This window comes from Perna viridis, chromosome 13, assembly GCF_037379345.1.
Source record: "Perna viridis isolate PV_CMFRI_1.1 ecotype Kerala chromosome 13, ASM3737934v1, whole genome shotgun sequence".
NCBI classification, from domain to species: domain Eukaryota; kingdom Metazoa; phylum Mollusca; class Bivalvia; order Mytilida; family Mytilidae; genus Perna; species Perna viridis.
The window spans coordinates 6,858,190-6,873,214 of NC_142457.1; the positions used below are offsets into that span (position 1 = coordinate 6,858,190).

General features: G+C 33.2%; 1 protein-coding gene and 1 long non-coding RNA gene across 2 annotated transcripts; one reads left to right on the forward strand and one right to left on the reverse strand.

Moving 5' to 3' along the window:
* Positions 1-432: 432 nt before the first annotated feature.
* Positions 433-3,279, reverse strand: LOC148599400 (acid-sensing ion channel 4-B-like). The gene is made up of 3 exons (XM_088557287.1): positions 3,105-3,279; positions 1,141-1,232; positions 433-611 (listed from the first exon to the last, which is right to left on the reverse strand). The coding sequence occupies exons 1-3, from the start codon at positions 3,221-3,223 to the stop codon at positions 433-435; spliced, it is 390 nt and encodes a 129-aa protein (XP_088413413.1). The 5' UTR covers positions 3,224-3,279.
* Positions 3,280-8,389: 5,110 nt separating this feature from the next.
* On the forward strand, positions 8,390-14,431 carry LOC148599401 (uncharacterized). The gene is made up of 2 exons (XR_015917819.1): positions 8,390-9,147; positions 9,591-14,431. It is a non-coding gene; the product is annotated as an uncharacterized LOC148599401 (long non-coding RNA).
* Positions 14,432-15,025: the final 594 nt, after the last annotated feature.

The window sequence follows — 15,025 nt, forward strand, 5'->3', positions numbered from 1 at the left end:
TATATGAGAGGGAAAATGGACCAAATTAAAAATGTGCCACACATTGCTTGATTCATACACAAAATTGTACTTACATCTGTAAATACTTAAAACGGACAAATGCTGCATTAAGTTTTTATTTTTTTACTTTATGATGTGACTTTATATATCGATATAAAAATCGCATAAAGTCTAGTGCTGTACAAAAGGTGTGCATAGTTTCGGCAAGATCTTGAATGTACTATTTCATATATGATATAACACTATGTTTTCAGTTTTTCTGATTTGTATTGTCTGATTTTTTGCAAAATTTTTACCATAAAATATATAGTCTTGTTTTAATTCATTTTAATACATTTATATTATATTTGACACATCAACGTAGGCTCGACAGGAAAAAAAATAGGAATTATCAAATGAATAACTTGTCTAGTTAATATCAAAACAACATCTTCACTCTGGAAATACCTGTCTTAGTGCAATATCAGTCTTAAAACCAGTGGCAACAGAAATGCCATGTGTCCACGACGATTGTTCTACACCATGAGGATTGATAATCAATCTTATTCCGGCTTCATCAATAAACAATGGCAAATAATCATCTTGATTGACATGGAATATCATCTGTAATGCTGCAAAAAAGCAGTACGAAACTTTTTTTAGATATAAGAATTAATTTCATAAAAAGGAAATACAAACCATATGATTTTTTAAATTCTAAGGCTGGTTGTGTGATCAGTGGTTGTTTCTGAACAAGGAATGTAATTAATTCCTGGATTGTTTGTGCAGCATAGTTATAGATATTAGAATTTATATAACTGCAGTTAAACCTGTCTTAATCTTTTTTACTTCTGTTCAGAGATCATTTGCAGTTTATTAAGGTTAAAATATATTTAAATTGATATACAAGAATTCAAATACTGTTTGTTTCCTTTAAGGAGCTTTTCGTAAAATTCAAAATGAAGTTTAGACAGTTGTCAATATATTTATTTTCGAATGAAATGAATGAATTAAACCATTGATTAAATAAAGCATATGTTATATCTAAAGACAAACAATGAAAGACTAAATGCATTGTCATTAACAGAAGAGCTTGATTTTCATTTGTGTGTGTGTGTGTGTGTGTGTGTGTGTGGGTGAAAATGGACGAAAATCCATTACCATTGGATGGCCCAGGTCGATTAGCCTTGATTGGGTGAATGGGAAATCTGTAGCATCTACCATAGAACTCATCTGTAACATCGATGATCAAACTGAAGAAAAGACAGAACAAAACAAAACAAATTAATGATATATATCTAGCCGTTATTAAGAAAGAAAAGAAACAAGAAAACACAAAAAAACTAAAACAAAACCACCCAACCAAAAAAGGAACCATACACACAAACAATCAATGTCATAATCAATGTGATGTAAGCACACAGAAATATGGAGAGGATGTATTGTCAAAAGAAAATAAGTTTGTACTAATGCGACTTCAAACATGCAATGTTCATGTTACAAATTAACCAAAAAAGAAAATAACACCGCAAAATGTAGGATGAAATAACGAAATATCAAATATTACGTAGATATAGTTGTTAAAAAGTTCACATTTAACAGTGTTGATTTAACATTAAAATTGCATTTTAACCATGAAACTGATCAGACTCGGCAATGTATTGATTTCATACATTTCTCAAAAAAACATTTCTCATTCAACATTTCTACATCGTTAATCTACAATGAACGTCGCCTCTAATTGACAGAAAACGGACACGGTTTACTCGCAAAAAAGGCCTCCCTAAACATAACCGGAAATAAATCTGTTAATTTGTGGAGAAAGGGATGCAATTTTGAGAGGCAATAAAATTTAAACCGACTGTTTCATATCTTGAAATTGCAAAAACAGACGACCGATTTCTTTAAATTTGTATTCAATAGCTTAGATGGATAAATCATACATCATAGGTTGTTCAATAATCATCACTTGAATAAATCAGATGTGTAAGTCATCCATAGAAAATTCCTTTCTTGGTTGCATTCGAAGATTTATTAATAGACAAAGATGACGGTAACTAATATCAAGAAAGCCGGTAATTTCACAACAGACACAGATTTAGATGTCGATCACTGGATTATTTTCTTTGTTTATCTTGTGATTACAATTTAGGTTCGAGACAAAAGGCATTCCTTTTTTACATAAATATCGAATATGTACTTATCTCGCTGTACAAGTTAAGATCTGATATATATCATGTTAAAGTAACCTCTTCACTGGTAATTTAGTTCGAATTGCTTAGCCCTATACAAATACTCCATATTTAACGACGCAGAGTGTAAGGAACCAACAATGTCTAATACGATAATATTAACTCGGTAAAACACTGTAAATAGTGCGTTAGTAAGGATCTCAAAAATTATATATTTGTAATTTTCATGACTGGAACGTTTTTAATATAATGTCTTCTAAAAGTATTTATACAAAGACAATACTTTTCAAAGGACTTTTACCCCCCTCCCTATATTGGACGCAATTTATGGCGGACAGACTAAGCACTTTTTGACACACAATCCTGCTTATCGTTGAGGTGAAGTTGCTGACAACGCCTATGACTTTGAAAGTGTTGAAAAAGGCATAAGTTTAACATTTGCCATTTCTTCAAATTTTGTCCGGACATGAGACTCCATGTGCTTATATTCCAGCCCACAAAGATTCACAACAAATTTGTAAGTGCAAATTAGAAAAAAAAAGTTTGGACCGAAATTGCATTATGTATTAACTTATTGTTTATGACAACAAATTTTCTCTATACATGTATCCCATCGATTCAGTTGTCCAATAAAATCAATTATCATAATTTGGAATGCTTTCAACAAAGACGTTAATTCGATGTCTTTTTGATTTTTTTCTATGTGTTGCGCGATTGGTTGATTTCCGAATTATTTGTAGATTCTTTTATTCATTTTTTTTCTCCGAGGCAGCCAGACGTGGAGATATGATTGAGCGCCATAACGGTTGCCAATTACATTACTTCACCAATTTGCTCCTGTATTTTGCAAACCTACCCTTTTCGAATTTATACTCTATGTCATATTTCATGTGCGCATGTACATAAGGTAGACAGCTTGGACTTTTCACAAACCTTTTGTTGCAGGGTTGTCCATCGAATGAACAGGCCAGTAGTAAGTCGTTCAAGTCAGGAGTAATTTCATTAAGGTTAAGTTCATTGGCAAGCAACAACAAAGTCTGTCTGAATTCCATTTGTATATTCAGCAATGCTTCATAATCTTAAACAAAAATTAAATGAAAACAAACGAGTATTGATAATTGATGTCGATATATTAATAATTCTCGTTCTTCATAGAATCTCAATAGTATTTTGCACTGTTTAAGTGTTACCTTATCCACCAAAAATGTATGTATTTCAATTTGTTATAGCTCAAATCTTAACTTTTTTTTTCGATATCCTAAAAAATAAATGGTTTCTATCACAGCTTACTAAACATTGATTCTCATTCCCTCAAGACATGACGATATACCCTGAACAAGGACTGCACCAAAATATAGGGATAAGATTTATTACGTCAATAATATGTACCTGGACAAATTGTTATGAAGATGTGTTTTTCTAATCCATCTAATTCTCCAAAATTATCAATGACAAATAAATGTTCTTCTGGTGGTGATGATGCTATCTGTTCAACCTCCTTTGTGAACTCCGAGTATGTTTCGCTAAATTCATTTACCCCAATAACATACATCTTAATTCCTTCAGACTTTGCTAAATATGCTTCGAGAAAGGTTCGGTTGCGATTTATGTTTGCACGACCGTCCGTAAATAAAATGGCAATATAATATATAAGTAATCCTCGTTTTTCACGGAATCTCAATAGTATTTTTCGATATCATAAAAATAAATTGTTTCTTTTGAGCAAAATATTGGTTCTAATTCCATCATATACAAAAGACATGGCATTATACCCTGAACAAGGACTACACCAAAATATAGGGATAAGAGTTATTACATTAATAACATGTACCTGGACAAATTGTTATGAAGATGTGTTTTTCTAATCCATCTAATTCATCAAAACTTTCAATTACAAATAAATGTTCCTCTAATGGTGATGAAGCTATCTGTTCCACTTCCTTTGAGAAATCCGAGAATGTGTCTTTGAATTCATTTACAGCAACAACATACATCTTAATTCCTTCAGACTTTGCTAAAGATGCTTCGGGAAAGGTTCGGTTGCGATTTATGTTTGAATGACCGTCAGTGAATAAAATTGCAATGTTATTGTTTTCTGGCCGGTCTCCATTTGCAGCCGTAAACATCTCTGTTCTCAATAGTTTTAAAGCATCGGCAGTATTAGTAAGACCATGAATATACGGTAGGTTTCCAATTGCCTTAATTACATCATTCTTAGTATTGTATCTATTCAAATGAAAATTTGCACTCTGGTGCTATACAACAGAGCACCAACTCGAACACTCCCGCTATCTAGATCTGAATTAGCGATCAAAGCTTGAAAGAAACGCAATGTTTTGTTGTAATTTTGCAAAACGTAACTTGTAGAAGAATCGATAACTATAACAAGATCAACATTTGCAAAACCACATCCTGCAAATGCTTCTTAAAATACAAAATCTTAATAGTTTCAAAAGTACATGTATGGGTCACCTACTGAATCAGTCGGCCAGGGAAGGACCCTTGTGTATAAGAGAGTTATCAAGGGAACCAAGGTTATAGCGGTAATCAAAAGAATGTATTCCAGGGACAAAGACCAGACATACACAACAAAGAACATTAAGTAACTAAAATCATACATACAAAGTAACAAAAGTAAATGAGGAACTCGGACTCCACTAAAACTGGGAGCATGGACCAGGTGCATTGGTAGGGTAAGCGTTCTCTGATTTTCTAGAAACACCCACCGAGTTGCTCATAAAAAGTCAAGTCCAGGGTAGACAAACGAGGAAAGTAAAACTATGACCCGTTGAATAAATCAGTTTTCATGGTGCTGATTGATACACCATAACGACTCACGAGTTCATGATGACGACCATAAAACTTCTGTAGTGATGAATTCAATCTTGTAGCAACATAACCCTGTTCCAGAAGCCTATTTGTTAGAGTTCTAGCGTGATACAAAACGTCTGCGTAGTTTCGGCAAGCTCTAACGTATGAGTTGTGATATGAACACTCCATACGCAGGAGCCGAAGGGATGTTGCCACAGATGAAAGGAAAGTTGACAATTCTGAATGAAAAGTCATCACGTTTGTCGTAAAGTTTGGTCAATAGTTTTCCTTTACCATCGATTTCTAAGTGTAGGTCAAGATATGAGGCTGACTTCATAGTGTTTGTAGTATCTTTGATCTCAAGTTCTTTTTGGTAGATGCGATGTATCAAATCCCCAAAATTAGGATTTTTTAAAGATAATACGTCATCTATATAGCGGAAACTGAGATTAAAGGATCTTGCCAAACGATATTCTTTCTTTCTGATCAGATCAGCTATAAAGTCAGCGTCATAAGAGTGAGGGAATAGGTCAGCAAGTAAAGGAACACAATTTGTTCCCATCGGAATGCCGACCGTTTGTTGAAAAACACGTCCACCACACTGGACAATTATGTTGTCGATTAAAAATTCCAGCATTTTGTACACATCTTCCTCTGTATATTTGGAAGATGATTTGGAATTATTTCTTACAAAGTATGAGGAATCTCTACCAAGAACTATATATTTGTATCTAGGTGTACCATTTTTGTTGGAAAAACAACGATGTATAATGTTTTTAATTCGGGATTTTAACTGCTGAGTATGGGGAATAGAAGTATACAGTGTTGAAAAATCATAGGTTTTACTGCTATTATATTCAGATAATAGTCTTGAACTGATTGTCAAAATCGTGTGAAAATGGACACGATGTTAATCACGTTGTCAGAATTTTATTTGTAATTTATGGAATTGTATGATAAAATTTTTCAGTGGGTTTATATTAATCGTTGAAGATAACGACAATTGATCAAAATCTACAAAAAAAAAAAATAAAAAAAAAAAATAAAAATCAGCACGTCACTCGACATGCTGAGTATTCATATAAAACTACTTGTTCCAAATCAACAAAACCTATCTAGAAATTTATTGGCCACATGAAATATGAGTAAAGCAAGTTACCTGCTATCACTTTTTCGTCGTTGCGCTGAAAGGAACAAGATGTGGGTAAGACATATTATATTTTCTTTTGACGTGATTTTGATTTTATTTAATGTGTTATAATTTGTGTTTTAATCATTTTTATAAAACATTCTTCCTTTAAGATGTAATGCATCAGAGTTTCAAATATAAAAGTAAACGCTACACATAACAACTTATTCTAAAATATCACTTACGCATATCCGATAACTAAAGCCGGTAAAATGGCTAAACGAAAAAAATAAACAATGAACTTACTGTTTCTCGCCAAAAAGTGCTCAGGTATCCTGTCTTTTGTATACTTCCGATGTACAGCTCCTTAAGAAATTTTTCTCCCGTTGATATGCTTTTTAACTTATTATAACTTAAAGGGTTCAGGTTGCAGAAGGTCACATCGGGGAAATATAAATCGTCATAATTTATGGAAATTTTGGTGCTTACTGAGTCACAATTAAAAGTAATAAAGTCAATAATTAAAGACATATAGGCAATTTCATATTTAGGTAGACAAACACAAAAACATAAATTAACAAATGTTATCAACAAAGAAGAAAAAAAAATTAAAAAAGAAAAGCAACCCTTTGACCAGTATGTACACCAATATTTAAAAACAAATCCATTTTAAACCTAAGTTCTAAGATAAATTAAAAATGAGATTAAATCAGAATCCCACAAATATAAAAGCATATGATGCAACCATAAATACATGAAACTCATTGAAATTAAAAAAAATCGTAATTTAAATATTATAGAAATATCAATTAAGGGAATAACGATTCGATTGGACATTAATAGAATATATTCCAAAAACAATTACTAGATTTAAATCAAGCAAAATATAGGGTTTGAAGCTTTCAAAACGGAATTTATGGAAGAGTTTCCGATCTATAGGAAAAATTTAAGTCTATGTTTTCATATTTTTGATAATTACAAATCTTAAAAAACATACGTAATTAAACAACCCAGAAAAAAAGGATGTATTACAAGTAGATTATTACTCATCATATTATCTTGACAAATTCGTCAATGTGCCATACTCATCGTGAAGAAATGTATTTTTTGTAATTGTATGCATCATCCAGTGGTTCACAATAAAGGTTTGACTACCATCTTAAATTTATGGTAGATTGTTTATGCATAAACAAATTAACAGTTGCTTTGAATTTAATTCCAGACCTCATTTCCAGAAACTTCTTTTTAATATTTGAAGGTACTGTTAAACCTTTTTCGCAAAAAAATTTCTAAACGAAATTTATCATGTATTAGATCGTGTACACACATACGTAGCCAGTATTGATCTGTAGTCTGCAATCTGGAAAGAATCAGAGGGCGGTGTTTTCTACAGACGATATCTTTTTCCCCGATGACATCTTGGTCAACTTTCTAGAAGATGGCATGTCATTTGTAGAAGTGATTTTGTTTAAAAAATCATTCGTAAATGAACATGTTACATTTTACATTTGGTAAACAGGATGACATCAATGAGAAAAAAATGAGAAAACAATATTTGGTTGCCTCGTTAATCGTTAAATCAATTACTCGATATTTACCTGCTGTATTGGCGAATCAGTTCATATATCTGTCTACATGACAGTCCAAAACAGACCGTAAAGATGATACTCCATGTTAACTTTCCAATACGTAAAGTACTAGTATAAAATCTATTAAATCCATGTATAGTTGTATATCCAGCGAAATCATTCAATTTATTATAAAGTTTTGACTCCTCTATTGGCATTTTGAATGCAGCAATGGAAGCAGACAGCTAGAATAATTCACAATGGCATCTTGACCATTCATACACAGAGCAGTCCACGATAGGTCACATTCTTCGACGTTTATATAGTTTATCAGACCCAATGTAAAACGAACATTGTCTTGAAACAGTTTCATTGGCTCTAACATGAGACATCTAAAGGACAGGTACAGGTAAAGGCAATCGGACACAGACTAGCTGGAGATAGTATACCAATTGATAAAAAAATATCGTAATGTTATTCATACAATGTAACTGTAAAATTTGTTTTATTTCTTTCTTTTTTTTTGAGAGAACCAGATTTTGTGACTTCTATGACATGGTCTCCTTCTTTAAAAAATCTGCACTCTATATAGAGAAGTTGATGAAACATCTAAAAATCAATACAAAAAAATAAAAAAAATAAAAAAATAAAATAGAATAAAAATAATCGTTGCTCAATGTCAAATATATATATATATATATAATTAATCGTCTAAATAATAGTCAACAATCACTCTTACGGGGTGGTGGATCGTTAAAAAACGATGCGAAACATAACAATAAATTAAATAAACTTCTAAATATGTTTAACATCACCAAAATATGGTAAAATTTAAATTGAATATTTCGGATAACAGATATCCTTCCTCAGCATACAACTCATAAAACTATATGAGCATAAAACTCACAAAACTTCACGAGAATAAAACTCCAAAGTTTTAAAGATGAAAACAGATTCGGAAGCTGAATCGCGTATGCTGTGGGTGATTATACCTTTATCAAAGGCTCACATAAGCAACTGATAAGGAGCGTGACTGAAAATAACAAAACAGGTCTTTTTATCAAAGTTACAATTAACTGTGGAAAACAATTTAAAAAAAAAATAAAAAGTCCAAATATAGTAGTATGGCGTATTGATGTATAGCAAGTAGTGCTGTACCAGCCTTAGACCAAGACCTAAAAATGAATTATTTTTTCTCGTTAATTCCATCTGGAGAAGTTGTTTGCAATGTCTTCATCCAAAAGCTTTCCCCAGATATTCTTTTACATTTTGACCAGTTTTTATTATGTTCTATGATCGTAACAACAATGTTGTGGAAATCCTCCTGGGTGTGTCCGGCGGATCTAAGATGGCGACTTAGATGGAGTTCTGGATTGCATTTATAGTCACTGCGATGACCATTCATACGCCTGTTGAAAAGCTGTTCTGTTTCGCCAACGTACTGCCTACCACATCGGCACTGGAGAAGGTATATGTAATTTTCGGTTTTGCAAGTCACGTCGAAAAAAATGGCAAATTCCTTTCCAGTGCAGTAGCTTTTAAACGTTTTGGTGTGCACATCTGGATACAGATCTTACACCTCTTATCTCCACATGGTCGACACTGGCCAATTGTATTTTGTTTGGGCTGAGATGAAATCTCTGCTCTTACTAGGGCATCTCCTAGGCTCCTCTAGGTCTACGGAATGCCAGGACCGGGGCCCCAGGAAAAAGCTTGGAGAGCTTGGGATGTTTTTGAATGTCTTTCCAATTTGAATGCAGTAACTGCGAGAGTTTCCCAAAGGCTGGATGGTATGTAAGCACAAAAGGGACCCTTTTGTTCTTCTTTTTCTTGGGTTTGTACTCGATGAGATCTTTGCGGCTGATTTTATTAGCACGTTCAAATCCCCGATCTATATTTGTTGATTTATAGCTTCGCGAAAACAAGTGACCACGGAGTTCATCTAGACGTTTGTTGGTGGTATCGTAAGAAGAACAAATACGCCGAATTCATAGTGCCTGACTGTATGGTATGCTTTTAGTACAATGTTTTGGATGACAACTATTGGGAGATAAGTATTGGTGACTATCAGTTGGTATGCTGTGAAGATCCATGGACATGTCCCCGTTAAATGTGATTTTAGTGTCAGAAATTTCATGGGTGAATTTGATTGATGGATGAACATTGTTGGCATGTATGATAAAACAGTCTAAATTTAGACGTATATATAAAAGGCTTTAAAATGTTCAAACACTGTATTTTTTATCATCATATACGCACGCACGTCTTGTTGGCAAAATATTCGAGAATTATAACAAGATTAGTGTAAGTTTAAATTTGCGAATTATTTTGTGATTTTTTCCTTGTGTCTAATGTTAATCTGTTTTTTTTTTTTTTTGTAACTGATATCACGTTTATCTTCAGTACCCTACATAAATGTTGAGTAAAAAATTGTTGGGTAGTCACAATTTGGTACAGTCACGTATTTATCCTTCTAACGAATCTTTACTTCTACTCATTAAAAAGCTATAAGCTACAAATCACCTTTGTTTCCCTTCCAGAAAGTAGATTTTTTCAAGAAGTCTTGACATAATTAAAAACAAGTTCATATAAAATTCGACGATTATCGAGAGTGTTCCATAGAAAGCGGAACAGACAGAGGAGACACATAAATACATCGTGTTTTCAGAACATTAACGCCCATGTAAACGGTATTTCCGCTCAAATGCAAATTAAATAGTTATATCTTATAATCAGGTTCAAAAACTATTTTCGCTTAAATATCACTTGGTTATTCCTACAGCAAAACCTCCAATGGTTTGCAGCCAGGCCACGTTTATATAACATAACAACCCAAAACGCATTGTCGCACCCCTCCAAATCGACGACCCGGGAAGCCCCTGCTTTTTTTCAAGATTTTCAAGAGGTGGATTACAACATTTAAAAAGACATACAAACGTAACACAGGATGCAACTGACTGCAATAAATGACAACTTTTTTTACACAAAAAAGACGCTAAAATTTGCATGAAAATATTCGAAAATACTACACAAAGCTGAAATGCCGACATCAATTAGCACGACAGGAGAGTTAGGACCCCATATCGGATTACACGTCTTAACAAATAAAACTACATGTAGATATTTACACATACCCGTTGACAATTTACATGTACATCCATGCATCTCAAGAACTGTACGGCAAAGTAATTTTGCACCAGCATTGATATAAATACGGGTCAGTATTGACGTAATTTAAAAAAAAAGAAGTGCACACTGTATTACATTATATACAGGAAACTCAAGTGACATGATTTTATACACACAAAAATGCGTAAAATTTCACCACACATCTCACATATAAATTTTGCAATATCGAACACTTGCTGGTACATGTTTGATATGTGTACATTGTACAAATACAGGTATTGGAGATATTTTTTTCCGGAAAGAGAAAGCGGTCTTGACAAAAGTGCTTTTAGATAACCCTATGCTTAAACATTTCATCAGATAATTAAGCACAAACAAAATTGTCTGTAGATTGTGGGTTACTGGTTTCTACACACTAATGCTTATACCAGTTTATCAAAAGCCTTTCATTCAAAGCAAGGGTAAATCCTTAAGTAGAAACTAAGAGATATTTACGGAAAAAGTAATAAAATTGTTTCAAAACGGGGGAAACAGACACTACCTCAGTCTCTCATGATTGAAATAATTTACACTCTAGATAGAAGCTCCTATGTTACAATTATTGATTTTAATTATCCTGAGTGTAGAAACTTTTGATCCCGTCGAAACTGAAGGACACTCTTTATATATACTTTTGGAATTATTGAATGTCAGAAGGTCAGCGAAATTTCGTTTTACTATGCACTAAGGATTTAAACTTAAAAAAAAAGTATATTTGCTAATAAAAACAAAATGTAATGACTTTACATCGAACACAATTCCCTTAGTGATATTTTTACTGTAGGGGATCAAGTAACGGCTTTCCATCTGTTGAACCTGACATCCCTTCGTGTACATCTTTTATACCATCCATGTGTTGATATTCCATTGGTTGATATTGTTAGTGTATCATTCCATTTTATTTCGTTAAAACTTGCCAGATTATTACAGAGACTTGTGTTTAATGTACGACCTTTTATGTTTTATTCTTATCAGGGTGTCAACTGCTGACTTTAAGATTATCAAGAAAGAAGGGTTCGCTTACATATATGTGATAAAATGTGTCTATAAAAAACCAGTTCTAGACGAATTTATATTAAATATTAAACGGACAAACAGATAATTACAGTAGATGAAACGTCTGCAAATAAAAGTCTAGACTTTAATATTGAAACTTTGATGATACTTGAGACAGAGTAAAGTAAAATAAAACTGACACTTGCTTTAACTAATAGGTAAATCTTGTAGTAGTTTAACGATATACCATTTATATATTGATGTTTGGGCTCGCTTTATAATATTATGTGTACTTGTAAAATCTACATGTTGTTGCGCGGCAACGTTCTGAAACCCCCATTTCTTGGCGATACGTTACAAAATAATTCACTCTTAATCAAGTTATCAAATTAGTCATCATTTGAAACACTACTTGGTGAAGAAATGACAATTGTCTGCCATAGAAAGAAGAAGAAGTAGACACCATGTGAAAGAAACGTATCAACAAATCAATATTATACAACGTCTCAGACAAATTTAACAGTTCTGACATCGTTGGGAATTTTTCAGACCTTTTTATACGTTTACATATCTTTCCTGTATCGATTTGATCCGATGGAGCAGTGTAGCGAATAGAGTCGTCACATTCTGAGACGTTGCATAATATGGATTTGTTGTGACATGCATCATTAATTTGATCCTCTATCCTACATTATAACATCTAAATGAACTGTCCCGTACTACCATACATCGTATACTAAGTTACAGCCCTAGATTAATCCTACGAGGGGGAATGACCCGGCCAGCGAAAGCTATATTTTTATATAGCCTAGCTGGTCGAGTGGTCTAGGGCGCTGGACTTTGTGCAGGCGGTGTTGCCATAGAGTTCGAGTCCCGCGGAGGGAACAACTAAAAATTTGCATCGCAAATTTAACAGTTCTAACATCGTTGGGAATTTTTCAGACCTTTTATATATATATGCATAAAATAGTTGAATGTCTAGTTCTACAATATCTTACAGATAAGTTCAAATATGCTTCAAAAATCAAACTAAATTAATGAGAAGTAAAGAGCAAAAATGTGTGTAGCCCCGCAACCCAAAATTGAACTTTACAGAAAGTACAATTTAATATTGAAACTTGGTTGTTGTTTATTGAACATTTCAATGGAAACTCCATGTTTCTTGATGACTAATGGTCAACTTCAGATAGTCATCAACTATACACTGATGCAAGTGGATTTGAGTTTGGTGGTGTGTTTGGAAAAAAAGGAATTTGTTTATTTGGTCAGTGGTCTGATTCATGGACAAAACATCACATTTCAGTTACGAAAGTATTGCCTATAGTTGCAACAGTTGACACCTGGTGTTGAAAATGTTTTAAGTGATAGATTGTTGCGTTTGCAGATTCAAGAATTTCAAAAAGTGGAACAAATGGAACTGCTTCTAACCCAGGTATCGATAGCCCAGTTCGCCTTTTGAAATCAGTGTCCAAGATATTTATGACAAACGCTATAACATATGATACTAGAACAGCATACCATAGAGCTATATTGGTATATGAAAAGTTCAAGACTCAACATTTTCCTCACCTACTATTTTTTCTTTTACAAAAAGAACAATTGGTGCTTTTCGTATCTCACTGTTATACAAATAATTCAGCTTCCCAAACCGTTGCTACATATCTAACTGCTCTTGCTCACTTTAATTAGCGGGATGGCTTTGGGGATACGACTCAAGCGTTTGTTGTCAGGACACTACATGGTTTTCAAAAAATGAAAAGACATCAAGATATTAGGCTCCCTATAACACCTACTATTAACAAAAATGCTTGTAATGGTGATAGTGAAATGTGTATTGTTTCTCAATTATAACATTACTGCAAATTGCAAGGATCCAAAGAAGGAACATTATTTATTTTCTAAAATGACGTGGCAGTCATGCTTTTAGCAGCCAGTTGCATTAATTATGATACTATGAGGTACAACAGGTCACTCGTTTCGAATTGGTGCAACATCATGGGGGAAATCAAAAGGGGTATCTGATGATCAGATTCAACTATTAGGTAGATGGAAATCTGACGCATTTAGGCGTTACATTAGAATTCCACTGGCTTCATTATAAAAAAAAGATGCTTTTTTGTCTTGTTACATTCATGTTATAGGGACATGAGCCTCTAACTTGATCTCATCATTGTTGCAATGCATGTACTCAAATTGCAATGATTATTTAATTGCTCGCTTGCCATATCAGAATGTAAAGTGCAAAGTACAAGTATGTCTAGGTACATGTAGACATGCATGTCTTGTTAGAACAAATATGGACACTTTCGTTTTCAGCGACTCTTATATGTTGTTCTACATCAATGAAGATGTATTGATTGTATTTGAATTTTTACTTGTATAATTGTAACATGTTGGGCCCCAAGACGTTATTTAATCAACGCATAAACTGCATTTATGTTATACAACATATCACTCCTGAACTGATTATCCATGTGTACCTTTTTTTGTCTGTACAATGTGTGATCTGAAGCTTCTTATACTGTTCTTTCAATATTATAAGTGTATGTGTTATATATTTCGTGATGTATTAATTTTCAGTATCTCCATATGTGGTTAAATTCTTTATGTACTTTCGTTGCAACATTTAAATGTACCTTTCTTGAGAGATGTCAAAGAAAAGAAAAACACCAAACACCACCAAATTAATACACTGATCATTTGCCGACCTCATCAACTATAGTGTATACAACTTACAATTTGAAGACATCCGGGAAACAAAACATAATCGTAAATTCTGCTAAAACATTTACTTATTAGTGTTGATGATGAAGGATAGATTTTCCGAATTTTATTCATGTTACGAGATGAGAACCGCATCAAAAACACCATCAGAGCTGTGTAATCGGGAATATTCACTGTTCTACAAACGTTTTCAACGCATGGTACTATATTTTCTTAACAAACATGTCAAAAAAAGGAAAACTGTGTTTAAAATAAATTCCTTTATTTATGCACAAATACTAATATCGGTCATATTACAGGGCAGGGTACAGCTGTCCCATAAACAACATAACATACTGGTTAGGCGAAGCTTTAATGTATATATCTTTTTTTACTAAATCACAACAGAAACAAAGAAAAGGTAATCGAAGTATTCAACTACTGACTGTTTTGTGAAAAAAGTAACGTAATGTGTGTTC